The 23,909-nt window shown below is 34.0% G+C and overlaps 1 protein-coding gene across 8 annotated transcripts in view; it reads left to right on the plus strand.

The window, feature by feature from the left end:
* The window catches only part of PCLO (piccolo presynaptic cytomatrix protein), a 326,032-nt gene that overhangs the window by 271,237 nt on the left and 30,886 nt on the right, over window positions 1-23,909 (plus strand). For all 8 annotated transcript variants that reach the window (XM_040061464.2, XM_040061465.2, XM_040061471.2 and 5 more), the window contains exons 22-23: window positions 8,136-8,277; window positions 11,553-11,620. In XM_040061464.2, coding sequence (XP_039917398.1) covers window positions 8,136-8,277; window positions 11,553-11,620 — 210 coding nt within the window. The remainder of the gene's footprint in view (window positions 1-8,135; window positions 8,278-11,552; window positions 11,621-23,909) is intronic.

Here is a 23,909-nt window from a genome sequence, read left to right on the forward strand (position 1 = left end):
TCTGCCTCGCCATAGCAGAAATTGTAGCTTTCAAGGAGTAAGTTCAGAGCACAAAAATAAAAGATACAGTTCATCATATAGTCAGCACTTATCTACATAACTGTTCATTTTTTTGAATGATACACTTTTATAAGCACCTCTGCTCTCTACAGAGATGTAGTTTAATGGGTAAAATTTGATGGGCTTGTCTTATTTGCACAGAAAAAGATGCCAGCTTTTCCCCTAAAGGACAATGATTGTACAACGAAAAATCAATTCCTTTATTACATTAAAATATCAAATGAAAAAAAACCACCCATCATCTTATGACCAAATAAGAGAATTTCTAGAAATTTATTTTTAATCTTCCTAGCATCTTTGAAGAACACTAAATTAATATTTAAATAGTAAATATCTCAGTAAGTGAATTTAAGTCTCAACATCATTGTAGCCCTATACATTTCTTATTCTTTCCAGCAGACATCCATGAAAGAGAAGCTACAAGTCAATATGCTGTTGCTTGTATATCATTTGTTGATGGATGCCATAGGCAACTCCTCTTTAAGCAAACATTAAGCAAACCAAACAAACAAGCAACCTGCCAACATAAAAACACTGCAATACTCCTGACCTGAATTATTTAGCAAATCTTAAAGATCTACAGAAATTGACATGTGTTTCAGTTAAAGATCCAAGATGTTTAGATGTTAATTTAAGGTAATACCAACATTATAATTCTACAATAATTTCTGTCTAATTTTCAGTAATGGAAAGGTTGGGTTTTTTTCAAGATTAAACCTCTATCAACTTAAAATCACATTTCCTTAAAATGTCCTCTGACACATGTACCTGGTATTATTATTTTTTGTCCCTGAAAATGGCAGGGGGGAAGGGAGAAAATGCAGCACCACAGCATAGAGAGAACATTTCATAGAGAACATGTCATAGAGAACATTTCATCTTTTACGTTACTCATTTTCCACCATGACACAACAGCTTTTCCAAACAGTTTTATGTCAAGTGAATTTACTGGTCAGGGGGGGATCTTCTCTCAGAGCTGATACTGTTAGCTAGAATACCTTAAGTAGCAAAACTCTACATCAGCATTTTCAGAATTGTACCCAATTAAGTCTATCAATTAAAACATCTAAAAAAATGCCAGTTTAAAACACTAGTTCAAAAGGTAGTACACCTGCTTATAACTTCTTTGAACCAGCAACTTTGGCACAAGTTCACTTAAGTATCGACATAACAGCTTAAAGCTACACAGAAATGTGATGTGATGCATCAAGACATTGCCATCACTCTACAACCCATGACACAAGTCTGAGCCAGCACTGTGTAATTTCTATCCACTTAGCTGCAAGAAATTGACATAAATATTCCTTATCCCTAAGTTCTATTTACTGGCTTTAGCAACAATGGAGTAAAAGGAAATTGATTCCTAGGTTATATAAGTCTTCTGAATTGAATATGAATGTGGTTTCAAGAACCTGCTTATTTGGGATCCCTTTTGGTCTATATCCATTTTCACACATTTAATAGGCAATGCCATGTTTTAATTTCCTACATTATTTTAGGATATTTCCTTCACACTTAAATACTTTATAGCCCAAAGCTGTTTAGTGACTCATGTCATTAATTTCTTTATTTCCAAGCTAAATGGGCCTTCATATTGGTACAAATAACATTTCAAAGAATCATTATCTAAACAAGAACAGTTTGTCCCAACTCTCTGCAGATAGCAGTAATCTGAGGCTGTCTTTTCAACCTTGTTTCAATCTAATAGCAGGCGCATTTTGCTTTGGTTATTCCTGCTATTTAGTCTTCCACCATTTTTAGCTGACATGTAATTTCAGAGAATTGCTCAGATTCTTCATTTGATAACTCTTATTTCAAAAGTCTTTTTTCAAAATTCTGTAGGGCAGACTGACCCTACAGAGTGCATGGAAAGTTATTTCATCCAAATTGCTTTCCTGGGTAAAGAAATTACTTCAGCAGTTTAAGAAGTGTGTTGTTCTGTTACTCAACTCAAATGGTAAATTTCTCTGTAAAGTGTTGTCTTGAAATTTCACAAATTATCTCTGTTCAGTGTGAAGTCAACCTGCATCTAATATACAGCTGTGGCTGAGATGGGTGAGACTACAGCTTAAAGTCATGTCACTATGAGGGAGCATTAGGAAAAACAACTGTCTGGGCTGACCTGAGGTATATGTACTTTATCACCAGTTCTTTATGTAACCCTATTCTGCCAGTTCACAAAAGTTGCAACAAGCAGTCCCAACAACAATTTTACCCTGTAGAGCCTAACAGAGCAAACTGGAACAGCTCTTGCTTTTAATGCTAGCAAACACTTCAAAAAGATAAGAAAACTGGCATTTGGGGCACTTTGAGGTTGGAGCACTTAGAACACAAGGCTACTGAGAGTGAAGGGCAGCCAAGTTTCTGCCAAAAGATGCTCTATGAGATGCTCGTGTCCAATTTTTCTGATGTCTGTTGGTCATCAGAAAATTACACACAGGAGACAGGTGCTTTCACCTTCTCCCACAGGCTTGCATCTCTTTGAGAAGATTCAGTGTGATGCTTTCAACCTTTTTTGTTACCCAGAGTTTCTTAGAAGATGGACAATTATTTTATTTTTTTTCCAAGTAATTAGAGGACAATTGTGGAAACTTAATCCTGAATCCGTACTTGAAGACATTTTCTCCTCCTCCTGTTTGGTTCACAAGCAGAACCATCATTCCCAAGCTGTTTTGACAGTGTATTTCTGTTTCGAGACAGAAACAGGAAAAGGGGAACATCCAGAATTTATTCACCAGGAGAAAGTGCTGGTTGAGTCTGTCCTTTCTTCCATATGAAGCACAGAACTGTATAGTCAACATTTTAAAATTTGAGTCTTAAAAAAAACCCCATCATTCACTGTAGAAGAATGGCTGGAGTGGCTGAGAGTTCTGAATTGTTTCCATTTTTCTGCTGACTGATTTAGTAGTTCCTGGTTATAGGCCTTGTGTGAATGATCTATCTTCCCTTTATTAGGTTTTAACAAAGCATCTTCTCTGTTCTCTGTTGAAAACAGATTTTTCTGAAAGGTTAAATTAAATCATATGCCATCCAAGATTTCCTCTCTTATTGTTTTTAATACAATATTTTCCTCCTACTAAAGTGTGACTCATGTTTTCCTTGATCCTAAAAGTTTGTTTTCTAACTGGGTCCATAAGCCAAAGCATAAATTAATAGATATTTTGCCATATTACTAATAATTTTAAAAAATAGAAATAAAAATATGAAGCTGAAAGGCAAGGTCAAGTGCTAACCTCCATTTTACTGAATTAGCAATTCTTTTCCAAGAAGGCGTAAGGGAATACATGTCCAAACATAACTGAAATTTTTTCTTTTTCCTGTAAACCATACAGAGTGCAAAAGGTATCAATCTAACCATTATAACTTTTTCTTGGGAAGCCCTGGTCCTACACCAGCTATAAAATTATCATCCACTTTCTTGGAACCTGAAATATTTGCTCTAAGCGGCTGAGAACTTTTCCAACTCATTTATATATTATTCACCAGAATGGTTGAACTGAAACTTTTACTCATGCCAGAGCCTGTAAAACAGGCGGTTTAACAGAATCACTCAGAGGCAGCATTAACACCACATTTCCAACTCCTAAATGTGACATATGTACCCATTAACACCCATTCCAAGTAGAGAACATTTCATCTCATCGAGGGAACTACCAGCTAAAATAGGATTAACAGATGAAAATGAAATCAAATCACAACAATAACTTTGTATAATAGGAAAATCTGTGCCCTGTTTCAGAGAAAGCAGCTCATATTAGGGTTTTAAACTTTCATTTCATATTTCTATTCTTCACAGTTCAATGGCTGGGCAGCCCAAACATCACGATATAGCAGTCTTTAAAAAGTGCAAGCACCTGATAAAGTGTAAAGAGTTTACAGAAAAAGGGCTGGAGGGGGTGAAGGGATATGTTCTTTCTCCCAGAGGGAGGCCAAATGAGGATGTGTAGCGACCTTCAGTTAAGCTTTGTCTCTTCCAGCTGTTGAGGCCTTTTTTTTAAAAAAAATGTAAGGCTTTATATTAAAAAACATAAGAATCATATGTAATTGCCAGCAAGACCTTGCCTATGACAAGTATTTTAAGAGTTTTTTAAGCTTCCTAATAGTTTCTAAAAGTCACTTTTTGGGTTGGTTGGGTTTGGGGTTTTTTTGGGGAGGGTTGGGGGGAGCATCACTTAAGAGCCGGGGAATAATTTGTGAAAAGGAAGGGCAAGGAAGCAATGAAACACAGCACTTCCACACTCTGGATACTTAATATTCAAATGATGGAAATTGCCTTCACCTGAGCTCCTATCCAGATAAACATCATAGATTTCAATAAAACAAGACTATACCTTGTAGCTTCAGGCACCTGTGAGATACCAGATGACAATATCTAAGGGACCCAAGGGAATCCATATGAAACTGTTCAAATGCTACAGACCAAAGCACCTCCTGCCAGAACTTTGATGTCAAAACCTGAGGACTAAAGAATTTTCTAGCATAGGCAGCTGTAATCAGAAACTCTGTATCTCAGAATTAACCTGCCCTAATACTGTAATTGAAAGTAACATTAAAACTAAATATAATAAGTTTCCTGTCGTTTATGTGGATATGAACCTGATTGACCAAGCAAAGTGGAAATTGTTCTGACACTTTCAGGACTCCACAGACCTTATGTGGACTGGTAAGACTAGAGGAGCAACACAGGGAACTCTGACGTGTTAAAGTTTCTAAGACAATGTTTGCATGCATTCAAAGAGAAAGGGCAAGACTGCAAATGAGTGTGCAGACTAGTTTCTTGAACATAAGAACACGGAACAAGTTCCATCTTTCCACACAGAGTAGAAATATAACCATAGTTATACTAACTCTCATGGAAAATATTTCATGGCAGCAAGCTTTGCCATATCATCAGAACCCCAAAGTTTCATATGTAACCAGCAGAAACTTAGAGGCCTAGATGTATTTGTAAAAATCCAGACACGTAGGAAATGTGGGTGTCTCACAAGTTATGAGATTATCTCTGTATCCAGATTCTGAATTTTTCACAAAACCAGCTGTAAATCTATTTATGGATTTCATTTCTTGTCACAAACTGACACTGTGATTCATTACTTTCATAGAGCAGACAGGAAAAAAAAAAACATTAAACTTTAGAATTTTCAAAATCCAGTCATGAATCTAAACTTGGATCCATTATAACCATTTACCAAGTGAAGTGATTTTACACAAAAAAAAAAAAAAAAAGGAAAATTATGTGAATTAGTGAAAACAGTAGAAAAACTAAAAATACAGCATACTGAATGTATAATCAGGATACAGCTGTTTCAAAAGAAACAGCTATGTGTTGATTATAAATAGATGAAGCAAAACTTCTAACTCAATTCTAAAGGCCTAATTCAAGCTCTTCTAGATTGAACTAAATTCTAGATTCTTACTGGTTTTAGAAATCCAACAGTAAAGATAGAAGAAATTACTTAAGACACTAATTTACAGAAAAGTCAGTTAAAAAAAAAAGCCTAGATATGAAAGACCCTTTCAGACCACCTATGTTATGGTGGAGATATATGCTACACCAAACAAATTCATGTCTAAGGGAAGGACTGAAGATTATTTTCTGTGCTGGCACAATATTGTTTTGGCTTCTATGGGTTTTGCAAATGTCTTGATCTCCCATTTGCACTCACCTGTGAGGAATTTGTCATTCCATGACACCAAAAAAAAAAAAAAAAAAAAAAAAAAAAAGGGCAACAAAACAGCCTAACCTATAGGAACCCTCAGAATTCCAAACAGAAAACATCGTGAGACATACAAGTCATGTAAACACAATGAGAACTGAGGTAATGAATTAGTTTGGAAGAGGCATGAGAGAGCCCCAATTCAGGCTGTTGAATACAGGGCAACTGGCAATAATATGCCATAACAGAGAGTTTGGCATCTCATCTCTGAAACATCACTTTTGCCCAGCATTTCTCAGCAGCATTTTGCTGACAGGTCACCACAGGCATAGGAATTCACTCACAGCACCACCAGCTGAAAGTGATAAAGCAACTACTGCACACAGCTGGCTGCCCCTCCGGAAAAACATGGGTGTCTTGCCTCCAGGTGAGATATTGAGAGTATCTGCTAATAACATTATGATTTTAAAATTTATTCCTTTGTTTTTCCAGCCTGTGATGAATCTGGAATAGAGCTAATCAATCATGGAACAGAGCTAATGAATAATTTTATCTGAAAACAATGTAGATTGAGAGATTCCACTACTGGCTATGGGCAATAGTGGAACAAAAGAGATTAAGAGAGTTGAAAAGATAAAAAAGTTGTGTGACAACTTGGTTTACCAGCAAAGAATCACTGTGAAGAATAAGTGTTCTGTCTTAAAGTTTGCCGAAGGATTGATGATATAAGAATTGCTTCATTTATTGCTTCTAGTTCAAGTTACTCAGTTGTTCTTCCATTATGTTTGAGGCGTTAGACTCAGCTTCCTGGTCCCACATCAGGCAGCAGGCAGCATTCTTCACCAAAAATATTATTCAGTTAGTCAGACATAAAAAATATTGATTACTAGTTTAAAGGAAGACACTGTTGGATGTCACCCTGTTTTTTCTGAGTTTTTTAAAGCCTTTTGATTGTTCATAAAATGGAGTCAGACTTTTTAGCTACCGTACAATATTAGGAGCAGTTTTCACTTTTTCTCACACATGTAACATAAAAAAATCCTTTGTTTTTCATTCTCTGTCCTTTGTTTGCATATTTCTAACCTGAAAACAATTGTAACTGACAGTTGGTCTAGCCATTCGGCTGAGGGGTGAAAACTCCCAAAGCCAATTTTCAGACAGACCCACAAATGTATAAAAGGTAAGAAATAAACAGGCAGAGGCTCTCTGCCTTGTTCTCCGCCTTGGCTCAGCCTTGAGCTGGCTCGGAGGAACTCTCTGCCCTGCGAAAATCTCTTGACTCCGTGTGATTGCTTTGCATATCCCAGTCACAGTTGGGGCTCTGGCTCTTTTTAAATTTCCTGTTAGAAACTTGACTAATTTATTTTTAAAGAATAATCTCTTTTAAATACTTACATAGGAGTTTCACAGATCACCAAATAAAACCTCATTAAGTCTTCATAGAAAAAATAACTTTGCAAAACAGTATTTTCTATTTTTAGTATATATGCTCAATAGGTTGGAACATGATAAGAGCAGATGTATTAGAGGACATTTTGCAAAAAAATCCCCAAACCTGTATTAATATTCCCAGACAATTGTGTTATTCAGTATGAGAATAGCTACTCTATTGTTCCCATATTAATTACTATGTGTAATGTCACTGTGTCCTTTTTCATTTATATTTCTCAACTTGCTAAATGCCAAATACTGGATGATTTGTTCATGTGGTGCAGTAATGTCCAAAACACAAACTAAGGCAATCTGAAGTAAAACTAACATATGCTATACTAACACCAAATGGTATTAAATTTGATTAAGGCATCTCCCATCAAAATAGGTTCATTAAAATTCTATGCATGTAGTTAGACAGATCCAGATGGATAGGAGCACTTGAGAAATATAATGCATAGCTGTGTTATGTCTGAAGAGGGGTGGGGATATTCTCTGTGACTATAGATTGTGTGCTTTCACGCCTTTGCAAACTCCTCTCCTCAAAATCACCAAATGCAAAGAACGTTTCACAAGGAATATGAGAAAGGCCCACTGGGGTTTTCATTTTTAATTCAATTTCATTTCAAGATTATCATATGAAATGTTTCAGATAAATAACTGGTTTTCTGGCACTCTAATCAAAAAAACAGTGTTAATCATCCTATCCCTTTTTTTTTTTTTTTTTTTTTTTTTTCCAGGCTGTTGATTTGAACTGTTAACATGAGTGGAGAAAAAAATATGGTGGTGTACTATTTGGTACAGAACACCTTATTCTATCTGAAAACAAACTTCATCTGCAAAAGATGATGAAGGAATATTTGACTGTAAAATATAAAAGTGAAAGTGTTTGCAGCATGTGATTTTGATAAATTACATTTTTTCTTCATGTCAGTAGTACTGATGTCTTACAAGTTTTTAGTAACCAAATGTTCCTGCCCTGTACAGCAAGGTCTACTAATCACCGACCTGCAGAAAGTTCTGTCTCCACTGGCTCATCAGCCAGTAGTTTTGGCAGTGGATACAGCATCGATAGCGAAGGCAGCAGCAGTGCCACGGGAGAGAATAATCTATTTCCCATCCCAAGAATGTAAGGCTTTTCTGTTAATATATTGTTTCTTCAATACACAATTTATAGCACTTTCACTTGCCAGTCATCTTCTTATGTAGTTTCCTCTTCCAACTTGAGTTATGCAGTAGAATAGCAGCTAACTGAGAGAATTACCCAGAGTTGACACTTTTATTCTGCTTTGTTGGGCATTGAATTGTTAATAACCAACAAAACCTCTGCCTCAACCTCATGAATTTCTTCCTGTCATACAGGAGATGTGCTGGTCTCAGCTTTTGATGAAAGTGTAGAGATGGGCTTGGCTGATGTTTTAAAATACAGTTATTGCAGGATTGAGAAAGCTTAGTTTAAGTTTTCAGATTTTCCTCCCTCTGTAAAGAGGTGTTACTAGTGCAAGGGGGGTTCATACTCTGGATATAGCCCAATTTTTCCCAAGTTTTTTAGAAGTTTCAGTAGAATTTTTGAGTTCTTGGCTGGAAAAAGCTTTTTGATACAGAGTCCCTGTAGGAATTATCAAGCTACTATCAATGTAATGACTCTATAAAATTATTTAATTTTCCACATTTTTTTTACTCAGTTAAGTACTCCACAAAGAAGTTTTGCCAGGATTTTTTCACCTCCTCTGTCAGCATGCAATGCTGTCATTTAGTAATTTCATTTATATTCCCTAATAGAACAAAGTTACTTCTGATCAACTTAATGATTCTAGCCTGAAAAATATTGACTGTTCTCAAAATATTAGTTGGTGGTCATTGTTCATTCATTGTCTGCAATAGTTGTTCAATATTTCCTCTGGAATAAAAATTTTTGCTTTTCCCATGAAGTTGTGAACTATTAGTCACAAAAAACATAAGCTTCCTAGAAAAACTTAAATTAAGTGAAAATTCTCTAGAACTGTGATATTTCTGAGTATTTATAATTTTCAAAAATAAAGCCCAATTGTCTATATCTTGCTAGTAACTAAAGGGAAAATAGATATAAATCTAAGACTTCAATCTCACCTTCAGAATCTAGGAGGATTATGTGAGTTTAGGTTGTAGGGTGCTCCCTTTTTTTAATTTGTATTGGACTTTTTACTCATGTTGTTCTAGGCTAAAAGGGGAAAAATATTATCTTTGTCTTTGACAACATCTAAAGAAAAAGAAACATATTGTCCTGTCATTCCTAGTGAGAAAAGCAAAGATGCATAAAATCTTTGTGCACAATAACACATGATGGAGCTCTCAATAGAAATTTTCAGTTCACGCATGCCAAATTTGAGTCCAAATAATATCATTTACCATGTATTGAGAAGCAATGTGACAGTATCTACAGTTACTTTCTATTTGGCTGAAAGACTCATTGATCTCTTAAGCCTGAGATCAGCTCCACTGCTACTGAAAAGCATGAGGAAGTCTCCACAGCTTCAGATTTTCTCTTAAAGTAATTTGTTTTCATGAATTATACTTAATTCAATAAAATATATCCATGTCTCATTTTTTTATAAGGCTACACTATTTATTTTTATTATGACACTTTCAAGTTATTTATATGCTGATACTAGACAGAGTCTTTAAAATTACACAGGAAATTTATACAGACAGGACATATTTCATTTTTCATGTCAGTCCCCAGGGCTTTACATAGCAAAAGGAAAATAAATGGCAAAATAACTGTTTACCATCAGATCATTCATGGAGAGAATGTTTAAAATAGATAACTGTTTCCATTTTGAATTCTGTATAAAAAATCTTATTTATTTGAATATATGTATAATTGAAATTCTAGTCATAATTTGCATTCACACTGGCTTGATAAGGACTTCAGGGACTCTGACCTTGTACTCTAATTCAGCAAATCCCTAAGAGCACAGCTTACAATTTGAATGGGAAGTATTAAGTAGGGTGAATATTTTTAAGTATCTTGTCATTTAAAAACATTTTTGGTATAAGCTCTGCTTAGTCTAAGTTTCTGGTCTATCAATTGAAATTGTTGGATATGTTGAATTTTAAACTCTTTGTTTTAGTCCAAGTGCTTTTAACCATAGAATCAATTAGTCTCGAAGCAGAATAAAATAATTAAATAGTGACACCATGGAAATTGTTTGATGAGGTAACTAATTAGAATACTTGCCAATATCAAGTAACTATAACCATCAAGGGAAATTAATAATTATAATGTTACATAAATCTGAATATATCTTGTAAAGTCCTTCTAATTTGGATTTTTTTTTTTAATACTCCTATTATCCAGTTGTAATATTCCTGAAAGCTACTCATGTTCTTATCTCTGATAAAGACCATATTCTCTATGCCCTTGTAATGTATAATTCTTTATAGCAGTACATTTTCTGTAAAATAAAATTAATTTTAAATACAATGGTGAAAAACAATTGAATGATGTATAAGGAATATAACTCCTGGGGCAAATAATTCTTGTATCATATTTGTAGTGATTTATAAAGCTACAGAGGAAGAAAAAAAAGAGCTTTCAGTTAAAACTGAATATAAAATCACTTGAAAAACCATGATGATTTATATTTAGTGATTTCATACTAATTTTTAGTTCCCTGTGAATTTAGACAACTTCAGACATGAAGCTGGCTCACACATAGAAAAGGACAGTGCTGACCTTTCATCCCCCAAGGAATCACATGCAACTGAAGACAATGCCTTATATTGTCTATCACAGCAGTCAGTTTTAAGGCAAAGAGAAAACTAAAACCAGAAATGTTTGAGAGTGATTATAATCATGCCTTAGAGCTTGCAACAAGTATATTTAAAGATAGCTTATATTTTACCTTTCATTGTGTAAAAATAGACATCAGGATTCTAATGCAGGTTCTTTCTACATAAAATGCAGGAAAATAGGGAACTCTAGAGCATGATTTATTCCACTCAACATTAAGATTAATGTTAAGATTTCAGAATTGTTTCTTATGCTAAGTCTAAATTGTAAAGAAAAGCAATCATTTAAGAAGATAACAACCACAAGTATGCCTTACCTTTAAAGTAATGGTATTGTAGACCAAATATATTTTTGTGTGTGTGTGAATGCTTATTATATATTTCACTGTTGACTATAACAAGATAAAGTGAGAAGATATGCAGCCCCAGACTGACGTGGGGCATGTAGCAGACAGCATCTGGTGGACCCATTCTGTAAGAATGTACAGAATTAGCAAGATGTGATTGCAGTTGCCTTCAAAAGAGAAAAAGACAATATTCTTTAAAGAACAAGCCTCCTTGGCTGTATCAGTGTTTTAGCTCTCACCTTTCTATTGTTTTATTGACAACAACCACCATATCTTTTAACAGAGGGAAGATGAGCCAGAATGGACAAGAACCAGTAAAGCAGTCGGGAGTAGGAGTAACCGATTCAGAAGGTAAAAAGAAATACAAACAGCTCTACAGTGGTACCCCATGTTTGTAGGATGGATGTGCCTATTTATTTTACTTGCTATGACATGAAAAATTAGTCTATGCTCTCTTTGTATTGTAGATTAAAATCCTGACCTTCATTTTCTCTGGGGGCCCTTTACACAGAACGCCAATGTAATGAGTATTCAGTTTAAATGAGAATGATGTCTCACCTGTTTATTTAAAGTAATTAAATAGTTAGATTACAATGACTAATATATAATAACTTCTGTCTTCTGATATTCATTGCTTTTCAAATACGAAGTACAAAGTATGGATCTGACTCAATACTCAGTGGATTCAAAGAATATATCTAATGCCTGTCAGAGTCTATTTTCATAACATTTCAGAATATTTACTTCATAAAGCTAGCATTAATATTAGTGTTTACATAAAACATTAATTTTAAATAAAAATATTAGTTGAGCAGGCTTGACTGCTGCCCTTAATACAGATGCACTGTAATGAAACATTTATTGGACTGGGAAATCCTGAGTGATTTTGTTTTGGTATTAACGTGGGGCTGAGAAAGAAGACATTGTAATATTGGAGCTGGAAACTGCCTGACAGAATGACTTTCAAAATTTCATAGGGAATGTGATTATCTTTTTCATATGTAGTAATGGAAAACTGCATGAAAATGAAGTGCTTGGTGCTGAAGGACATGTTATGAAAATTCCATTTCCCTTTACGTACAAGGTGTATTCTTTCAAGTGCATGTTTATGTTGACCTCAAATATAAAACTTAATTATCATGACCTTAATTTTATTATAAAATAAGATCTTTGTAATTTAGATGCATTTCAATACAGCTTTGAGTATCAATTAATAAATTGAAATTTATTCATATAATTGATAAATTGATCTTAAGTTTAGTAATTAAAAAAAAATCAACATTTTTTCAGGTTTCTAAAAATCTCTAAAAGCAGTCTTCAGTTCTACAGAGCTGAAGAAGCCAATTAGAATTTACAAGTAGATCTGTAAAGTTCTCTTTTCCAAAGCAAGAATTCTTACCCGTGTATATGTATTTTATTAAATATTTCCATACATAGTAGTCATTAAAAATACTTAATAATCTGCTTTATCAAATCTCAAAGATCAAATACTTTGATAATCTTCCTATCAAAATCCAATTTCTTAATAATATATTTAAGCATTAAAAAAAAATAAAATCTGTTTTTTAAGAGAGAAATGATGGGATGGAAATGGGAAGTCAGAAATTTTTCAATTTTATTTGATCATGATGAGTTTTATACAGATTTATAATTGTAAAAACACATCTTTTCATTATTTTGTTCATCATAAGTTGCTCCTTAGCTTATGTCTTGGATTCTAAATTTCAGAGCCTACAAATACAAAGTATTTTCATTTTTTTAAATTGATATTATTAATTTACCCCAAAACCCAAACAAACCCAAATAATAAAAACCAAGCAATACCCAAAACACTTTTGAAACATTTTGAAAGACAAGTATATAACATTTGTTCTGAAATTTCCTTTTCAAACTTACCTTTCTTCTTGTCTTCAAAATTTGGAAATAAGTCAAGAGCTGCAATTCCCTAATTTTCACTCACAATGTAATTCACCTCTGCTACCTGGAGAACTCTAAGTGTTACAACTCTTAGTCTGATAAAATGACAGGTCTTATTGAGTGGTTTTTGCCACTGAGAGATGCTGGTGCAGTCAGCCTGGAGAGGAAAGGTCAATGTCAAAGGATAAATTAAACTAAAAGCTGGAAAACAATTCAAGAGCAGTTGAGTTTCAAAATGTAAAAATAATAATCTTTTGGGAAAGTATTTCAGAATTTAGAGGAACTCAGTATTAACTGAGAAATACTTCAGTATTACAGATTTATTGTGGCATTTTTTTTAATAGATAAATAAAAGAGAATGAAAATCTTAAAATCATGTCTTTTCTGTAGTTCACTTACCTGTGTTGTGGACCTGATGAGCTCTGAAATTAAATGAAAGCAAATATTCATTCCCACTTTTCATTAACTCCAGAGATCTTCCAAAGCTGGAATTTGTATCTTAATTGCAAATAATGAATTAGAGTTACATTTAAAACTTCTCAATACTGGTACTCTTTTTTTTACATTTTCATATATTCTTAGGGCATAACTTCTGTAAAAAGTAGCTTTGGGTTGGTCTTTTTAAAATGGTGAAGAATAAATTTAGTTGACTGAACATGCAGATCTGCTGCTATGTGAAATGTTTTAGTCATCCAAGTCATTCACACACGCCTAACAAATATGACAGGGCACTTAGAGGATCTTTAAGACCAGCAGCTGCAGGCAAAGCAAGGTAGCACCCTCAAATGACAATGAGAATTGGTTTCTAGGTGGCTGAATCAAAACTGTAGCAATGGGGTTTGAGTTCACCTCATGGGGGTATGACAGGAAAATTTAAGTATCTACAGAAGTGGAATTTCCAGGGAGAAAAATGCTCATTTTGTAATTGTTTGCCTACTTGGGTTAATGTTTTGTTGGGAATAGTTTTTGTGCTATTAATATATATTAGTATAGTTATAAGTAAATACTGGAAACAGTACTATTTCCTTTGCTGACATAAACAAATGGTCAATATAAACAACTGTGATTCTGTCTATGATAATCTTTGTTTCTCTGAATATATTATCTCTTCATATTCTGTATTTTTGTACTACTTAATAATATTTAAAAAAAAATCAGAGTTTTGTTCTTGGACACTGTATTAGTTATTTTTATGATATGCATTGTTGCATGTTATCTTACTCTGGGCATTCTGCCCTGAGCAGATGAAATACTTCATCTTCTTGAGCTTCAGTAAATCTTATTATACATATTGTGATCTCCATTAAGTTATGCAAGCCAACTTCTGTATTTGTTTCAGAAAGTGCAATATACCTTGTTCAATTATTTCTTTTGACATGGTTAGAGTATTACAGACATTATAAAAAGCCCAATTGCATCCATGTAAGGATTGAAACTAACAATTAAAAGAACATGATTAATATCTTGATTCGGTTGTACATCATGATTGGTCTATCTGTGCTAAGAAGTTTCTCAGCCAATAGGCTCCAGATAGTATTTTCCACCTACCAACCATTTATCCATTTTAAAAATATATGGGGAAAATTATTTCCATACATTTTAAAAGTCTGAATTTGCTAGGTTATCACAAGATGACATTATTTCTAGTAGAAGATATGTATATAGATATAAATTAAATTGTCATGGAAATGTTGTATCTTCTCCTTTTGAAGATTCTGTATGTATGCAAAATATCATTCCTTGATCATTCCTGAATCCTTAAGCACTGAGGTTCATCTCAAGCGAAGACTCTTAGGAGTATGTCGGGGTTTTTGAGTGAATGAGTACTCACAGTGCTTCTGTCATCCTCTGTGATTTGCCTTATTGTTGTGAGGATTTTCAGTCAGAAAATTAATCTTTCTACAGGAGCAGTGTAGCACCTCACTCACATCTTCCAAGAGAGCAGCATTTTTTGTGATTTTTTTTTTTTTTTTTAATTACCCTCGAGTCAATGTCCCAAATACCAAAAACTTCTGTTCACTGTTAAGCTACGCCTCAAAGGTTCACTTTATGACCTTTCCAGTGTTCCGTTGAGCCTCATACTTTGAGTGTAATTAAGCAAAGTTCTCTAAGAAACTGTCTCTCTCTACAGATCATTCAACCTGAACAGAAATTTTCAGAATGTTCTAGTAAAGTAGGTATATTCCCATAGTCCAACAGAAGGAATAGAATTGTACTATTTCAAAATCTAAATGTACACATATACTTAATGAACTTTTACAAAATGATATGATAGAGATATGCTCTCATTTACTATAACCTTTAGTGAACTCTTGAAGGATTTTTTTCCCCTTTTTTTTTGCATCCTAGTAATTTTCCTAAATTATAGATTAAAGGGGAAAAAAACCCCGAACATAAAAAACAAACACAGCAAGAACAATGAGCTTCAAACATGTGATCCTATTTTAACTGACAAATTTTACAGTATCATGGGTTCAATTTCATCTATTCAGAGAAATCTCAAATAAAAAGGACCCTTTTTGAGCTGTGTTTCATCAGCCAAAATTATAAACTAAGAAATTTAGTTTTAATAGTTTAATTTCTTATTTCTGTATTTCAATAATCAAGGCAGTTTAATCTTTATTTATGAGAAAAATAGCTGAAATACCACAGAAGCCTTAAAACATTCTAGGGACTCATTCTAATAAGATTTTGGAAAGGTGCATGACTCTCTGACTGGGAATCATTTGACTTGTAGATATTCCTTTACAGATTTCTGAACAGTTCTAGTGAAATTTTCATCCATCCTTTCTGCACATAATAAACCCTGGAGCAAATTGTCTTGCAAACTGTTTCACACTGTCTCCTGAAGAGGAGCACCCAGGAGTGACTCTTGAGTTAAACAACGCATGAAACAAGCTGATAGAAGATGTTCAGCTAACCAACGCCATATTCTTCAAAGTAACTAAAATTCAGAAAAAATAATTCATTTTCACTTGATCTTTAACTAGGCTAGAGTAACACTGTTTAAACCACAGGACTCACTGTACTATGACCAAGAACAGGCTCAGGGCTTGCTGTATCTCACACCTAAAAAAATTAGCATTTTGATTTCTTTTAAATCTGAAGGTTGAAATATCAGAAGTATAATATTAATAATCCTTACGAGGCTGTTCAGAGAAAAATGCCCTAATATTCGACCTAATTACAGGAGAAAAAAGTTAGATGAAGGAAATTATTAACAGATAATTATGATACAGTTACTGAGATTTGCAAATGCTTTTGTATATGCACAGATCTATACTTTGATGTCTGGTTTGTCCAGGCTAAAAATAGGAGGTTTACTGCAGCTGAGAAACTTTCTTGCATTAGAATGACCAGAGACAGAACACCTCTCCTATGGAGACAGGCTGAGACCGTTGGGGTTGTCCAAGCCTGGAGAAAAAAATCTGGGGAGACCTTGTTGTGGCCTTGAAATAGATAAAGGATACTTATAATAAAAGGAAAAATCTTTTTACCAGGGCCTACAGTGATCAAGTTTTTTAATCTGAGAGTAGATTTAGATTGAATATGAGAGGCACTGGGTCAGGTTTCCCAGAGAAGTGACAAATACCCTAACCCTGGAAGTGTTCAAGGCCAGGTTGGGTTGGGAATTGAGCAACCTCTAGTGGAAGGTGTCCCTGTCTTGGAGGGGGTGGGGGGGGTTGGAAGGAGAAAATCTTTAAAGATCCCTTCCAACCCAAACCATTCTTTGACTCTTTGATATGAAAGAGTTGACAAGATTTTTGAAGGGTTCACCACACAAACTGCAAATATGCTTGCCTGGTGTGAGTGGCGTTCTGGGAATTGTTGTCCACACAGGTGTTTGACAATTACAGAAGTAAAAACATTTCTGTCCTTCAGCAGTGATTTCTCCTGTACCTTTCATTAGGAGCATCAGCCACCCACATTTCACACACTTCATCGAGTGTTTTGTTTTGAACAGATAAGTCAGTAACTCTGTGCCAGGGAAATTTCCCTTTCTTTTTAGCTCTTTTTAGCTTCTTGTCTTTGGATTGTTTCAACTACTGAAGCAACATTAGAATGCCACATGTACAGTATTGGATAGCAAGACTCTGAGGACTGTTATTTCCAAAGAAAATTGTAAATATCATTATATAGCATAAAACTGCTCATTTCTATATTTATGTCAGGCTGTGACTGATTAGACAGAGGAAATGTGAATTCACATGCTGTAGTAGTCTTCAATTTACCTACAAATCATAAACTAGCACATATTTCTTTTTCTTAAATTTAGTTAATTGAATTAAACTGAAATTGTTTATCTTCTGTAAGATGATTCCTGACTCCTAACAATATAACTAACAGTGTATAGATCAGCAATAAATGTCCAAGTCAGGAGCAGTCACTTTAACCCTAGCAGAGAATAGTTCTATGTTTCTGGACAAGGATTGTTCCAATTTTTTAAGGCCTTTTTAGACTGTAGCTCAAAACCACAGGAGGCATCATCTATTTAAGTCAAATACTATCTGATGTTTGTTGCCTTCCCAACAACTCAAATGATTCTGGAGTTTTGCACATTTAATCCTAACATATACCAAAATGTATAAGAACCTGAAAAAAGTCTGGACTTGCAAGTAAGTTTTTTAATCAACGGAGTCTTGTACTGACCAAGTACAAGAGACTGTTGACTTGATTGTAATGGATATTAATCCATGGATTTAAAGAGGTATACAGACAATCTGAAATGTTACCAACGCTGACTTGAACAGAGGTTGAAATGCATTTTTCGGTTTTGAGTTCATGTCATGTACATAGCAAAAGAAATTGCTGCACATTCTCATTGTCTTTCCTCAAGAGCAATATAAACCTGTTAATCTATTAAAATAAAAAAAAAATAGTGGCTGTAATACCTGCTTTTATAGTCCTATTGCCCTTCTAATTTACATGTAGAAGAGGTCTTTTTGTGAAATAAAATATTACTGATTAAAATGTGATCCTTTCTCAGTAAGATATCTAATTGAAAGAAGAAGAATTGCCAGACTTCTCTACTATCTTTATAAAAAAAAAGGCTGACTTTGTTTAAACTGCCTTTAATATAAATTCAGGACCTTGCTTTCTACCATTATGTACTACCAGGGGTCTGCCATCAGTACTGGACAGCATGATTTTAGTCAATGCCACCTAGATTTAAATGCTAGCAAGGGTAATTTCTCACATGAGCAGCTGCTACATTACAGAGGAAAAAAGGACATAAGGGAATATAAAACAAGTATTGAAAGCACTTGCAGTTAGCCTGTCATAGGTTGTTTTTAAGAATTGAAAAGATCAGATATAGTTTTATGACACAAGGGATCCTTAAGCAATGAATCAGGCCTGTGCACTGACAGTAGTCCTTATCCTCTCTTGTTTTTTTAAAAAGAAATCTTTGTTTTATACAAGTTCCCTTAAGGGAGGAATAGCCTTACTGGTAATGCTTAAAACCCACACTTCAAAAATTGAGTCAAGATAAGCAACAACAGCATTATACTTAAACATAAGTATTATCAGCTTCCTCTCTAAACTTTGAGAAGTATTTTTTGTCTATCCCCAACTGGCTCTTTATTCTAATTTCCCACCTGGCTCTCCAGTAATAATTGGAGCAATTAGTCCTGTTTTCCTGAGGTATTTGCCAGTATAATCCAGCTGGTTTTCCTAAAAACAAGCAGAAAGAATTTAAATAAGAAAAAAGTTTGCAATCAGAGTTAAAAAAAATAGAGGGGAAAAAAGGACAAGTTCTGTGTTCTTCTATCTGTATCACAAACAACATTGATTTACAGTGTTACAAATCAGCCTATACCTGAACTTTCCTTGTCAAGTGTCATCAAAAGAAAAGTAAATAATCCAGGGAGACTGTGCTAAACTAGTAGCTGGTCTACAGTTTGTGCTGTTCTGAGTTCTGTATGAACTTTGAATAAAGGCTATTAGCCCTTAAATTATGTCTCAAGATAATTCTAAAAAAATTATAAGTTTTTAAAATTTTATTTTAAAAAATCCTGCTTTTCCCATGGGTTCTATTTAAAATTTAAAAAAAAAAAAAAACAAAAAAAACAAAACAAAACAAAACAAAACAAAACAAAAACTAAGAAAAATGAAACAATGAAAAAGCTGAGAAGCACATATATTTCTTCTGAAAACCAAAATATCATCCCTTTGAAATGATATTTCAGTAATCACCAGAAAAGTTATTTTATTGGCTTAATATTATTAATCACTTTCATTGACCTAGCTCTTAAATGCATTTCTGTTAACGTAAAGCTTCTTGGAACTTTCAGAAAGCTTCTTTTAGTGACTTCTTCGAGTTGCAATGAAGTCAGAGTATTTGGGCTTGGAATCAGAATGCCAGTAACCCTATCAAAAAATCTGACAAATATACATGGTTTAATTTCAGAATAATAATAATAATTAAAAAAAAGTAGAATTCTGGAACCTAGCTCTCTTAATAAGATGTGGTTATGAAGGAAATCTGATTTAGTACTACCTGACATATTTTGTATAAATAACCAATTAATAATGAAGACTGTCAAAACTGGAAAGCAAGCAGAGGGATCCCGCCACCAAAATGGAGTGTGGGTAAATGGACCTGAGCCTTGTCTGGTGTAAGTCTGAAGAAGGGCTGCTTTACCTAGTGATTACTTTAAAACCACTCTGAAATAAAGTCAATTTCCATGAGTTATATTCATTTCGAATCAGTAAAATCAGGTTGAGACATTAATAAAGGTTAATTAGTAAAGGTGAATTGCTAAATCCTAAACGGTTGCCTCTTTGTCATGAAACTGAAACCAGGACTTACCAAGTAGGGCTTTTAAATGTCAGTTTCCTGGAGAATTCAGGTGATCTCTTCCATTTAGCAGTATGATTAGGATCTGGAATTGTGTGCATGATCCAAGGAAAATAAAACAAGTGAAATAGATCTATTCTAAATTCAATAATATTCAGTACTCAAATATATATAGGGCTGTTAAGTAGTAGGAATTATATTAAGGGGGCTTCAAGAGGTCATCCCAATGATTCAAGGCACAATATTGTTCCTAAAAGGCTTTCTTGGACTTGCACCAAAAAATTCTTAGTGTTGATAGAGATTTTACAGCTTTATTACTCTGTTCTACTGATTGATTCTCTTTAAAAGTAATATGTTTTTCCTATGTTCAAGCCCAGTTGCTTGCTGAAATTAATACTCAAGGACAGAAATAAGAATCCAAATCCAAGACCTTCCATTCACAAATATATCATATTTTATCAAGATTATTCTAAGTTTGCCTGCAAATGATAACACAGCCGTTCCTTTGGAAGAATTCTTTATAAGAACTTCACTTTTGCTGCATTTATTTGAAATGCTAAAAAAAACCCAAAACCAAGATTGCCATAACCTCTTTCTATATTAGAGAGCCCTTTGTAGCTCCTTAATGTCTTAAGACTCTTAATTTTTATTTTACAATTATTTATAACTTACTTAGAAATTAAACTATTATGCTGGGGGTTCAAAAAAGAGGCTTTTTATTTATCCTTGCATATTCTTGAATAAAACCCCCTTTTTTTTGGACTGGTATTCAAACTGTTACTTTGGAATGCTGTTTAAACACAGATAAATCTAGAGAATTTCCAGGTGGGATCATGTGGCAAGCTAAAATTAAACTTCAGCTGATCTTCACTTTAGCATGTGAGAGTCCTCAAAATTATTGGACTGTAAATTGTGTTCCAAGAGAGAAGGCTTTAAAAATCAGTGCATTAGAATGAATATGACTTTTTCCTATGATGACAATGCCTGGATATGTCCAAGCCTTGTGGTAGAGAGTGTGCTTTCATATCTATAACTAGAAACACATGCTTTGTCCCCACTTTATTTTCAGATTAATATGTTTTCCATAATGGCCATTACTACCTCCTATGACAGTAGTCTTACAGGCTTGCAGCTCTAATGAAATGTGTTATCCACTGCTGCAGTATGTGAATAATGGCTTGTCTGTTTAGGAAAAGCTTTGGTGGGTGTATTTCTCATTAAGAATTCCTAACACTTTGTCCTGTGATGGCATTTGTAATTACTTTAGGCTATTATATGTTGGCCTTACTTTTTGTGCATTTTTTCTGGCATTAATAGCTATGACTGGGAGGGAATCAAATGGACAGGGGACTAGCCAAATCTAGTGGCTCAAAGTAATATACTCTGTGTGTAGAAGTTGATGCAAAAGTTTGTTTATCCTTATCTGCAAATGGGTTCAGGGTCTTCAAACAAAGCTGTATTCTGCTGTTTTAAATACACTATTTTTCTGCTTCAATCCAGTTGCTGTTCCAGAATGTTATGCATATCCCACAGATTCTTAATTAAATCTGCCATTCCAGATCATCCTGTCCTTTTACTTTGGTTAGGAGCCAAAAAATTATAATGAAAATTTAAAGCATTTATTTTATCTCCCTTATCTAATGTTTAGATGGGTCATATCAGATGAGATTAATGTTACCAAATGGTCTGGGGTTTGCATGTGTGTTAATGCCATCCATTGCAGAAGTCTTTTTTTTCTGAAAACACATTTCGGTGTGCTTTCTTTCTGTCATATCATATTTTTTAATATTTCTTAAGATTGGTTTGTTTGTTTGTTTGTTTGTGGGTTTATTGTTTTGTTTTTGGGTTTTTTTGTCTGTCATATTGGCTTTGCGCTCTGTCTGACTGTGATGTGATAACAATATGACCGATTTTGCATGCCTGGGAAAGTTCACAAATCTTCTGGAGATCAGCTGGGTTAAACATCTGATAATACACCTGCCTTCATGTTTCACACAGCTGTAATACCTAAAAGTCCACATTCTTTTCAGAAGCCTGCTAACATACTGCTTATGATAATTAGTCAGTTTGGGTGATTTCCTAGTCCTGTGTGTAACTTGCATCAATGCCTGCTGAGTATGCTATAGATTCTTGCTGTTTCCTCCTGCTGCTCATCCAATATCCACAGTATTAGTCACCAGCCTCCTGATTGCCTTGGCTGTGCCTGGTTCAGTGTTTACCTCTTTAGAAATGCATTCATATTCATTGAACACTCTGTTATATTCTGGAAGAAACTGGATTCTCACTGATCTCAATGCAATTATTTGTCTTTTCTATAACCTGTGCCTTTCTGACTAGTTTGATTATCTGAAAAGTTCCTTCTTTCTTGGCAAGTAAAAGAGAGAAAAGGAGATCCTTCTACCTTGTCTCTGGACATTTGTGAGACTAAAAAAAATATATCTTATCTCATTTTTTATATGTTGGTTTTAAGACTATTTTGGATTTCTTTTATATTTTAAAGCAGTATGCAAGTCTCTGACTTTATACAGACACATTTTCCCCATCACTTTTATGTCTGAGAAAGTGAAGTATACTATATCTGCGCTGAGTACCTTCCTTTCTGCTAGGTGCATCCTTTTCAAAAACATCCACAAAGCAAAGTTATATAAATTCCTGTAAAATAGTAATACAGATTGTTATGATTCAGAAACTATCAGTGTAACAATAGATTTTTAAAGCCCATGATAAATCAATACATGAAAAATGCCATTTCCAAAGAAAGGAAACTAAACATGTTAGAAAAAGAATAAAAGAAAAATAACATGATTTTTTTTTTTTTTTTCTCCTAGACACAAAAAGAACTTTCACAGAAATAGTTAAACAGAATTTAGGAAGCAGATCCTAGGAGATGCTCTTCACCTCTCCTAGCAACCACACTTAACCTAGACATTGTTCCACTGATTAAAGGAGCTACTCCAGATATGTGAAATTATAAAAATAAAATTATATATTGAAGACACTCAACTTACCTTCAGAAAATGTGGATACTTGGAAAAATCCTGCAGCCTGAGAAATAGATTTTTACACTTTGTTTTCACTAGTGGAGACAATGCCAAAGTATACTGGTTTTTAGGAGCAACCAGAAAGGCAGCATGAGTGAGGCAAAGCCAGTTTTCCTAACAACATATTTCATTCTCTGGAAAACAACAACAACAACAACAAAACCCACAAAAAACCAGCAACTAATGTGTCACTGTACACTTTTTTTTTTTTTTTTTTTTTTTTTTTCCCAGACTCTTGTAATTACCTTGTTGAATCCTTTTGTATGCAAATATAGATCTATCAAGGAGGAAAGGTAAAGAAGCCATAACCTTTCCATAAATGTCTCATTATTTTGGATATGCACCTACTTACATTATAAGGGAAAAAACCCACTCTGATATCATAGCTACATCCAAATATCCTATGACAAATCAGTTCCCTCTTTATTGGCAGCATCTACTGCCCTCGGGTTAGTTGTTCTGAATCAAATTCCAAAATTAAATATTGCAGTTTTCTTGTTGAACAAAGCTGAGTAATTTGCTTCCAGTACAATTTTCTGCCACTGGCTAAAGATTCCAAATTAAAGACAGCTTGAAAAATAGATATAATAGGAAGTGATGCAAATCCTAAGAGAAAGAACACACACACACAGACGACAAACATATCCTTTTTTCCTTGCACCTCTCTGGGATCAACTGAATATGCAAAAACATATTTAAAGCATTGACCAAAGGTAGTAATTATTCCAATTTCTGCTATAATTTTGATCAGAAAGTTCTTTCTTAGGGATACTATATCTGTTATGATCACGGATTAAAGTAAAAAAGGAATCAGAAATTTTTATATGCATTTTGTGAATTTATCTACATGATTATTTTTGTTAATAATCCTGATTACACCATA

Source organism: Hirundo rustica, chromosome 4 (genome assembly GCF_015227805.2).
Source record: "Hirundo rustica isolate bHirRus1 chromosome 4, bHirRus1.pri.v3, whole genome shotgun sequence".
Classification (NCBI taxonomy): Eukaryota; Metazoa; Chordata; class Aves; order Passeriformes; family Hirundinidae; genus Hirundo; species Hirundo rustica.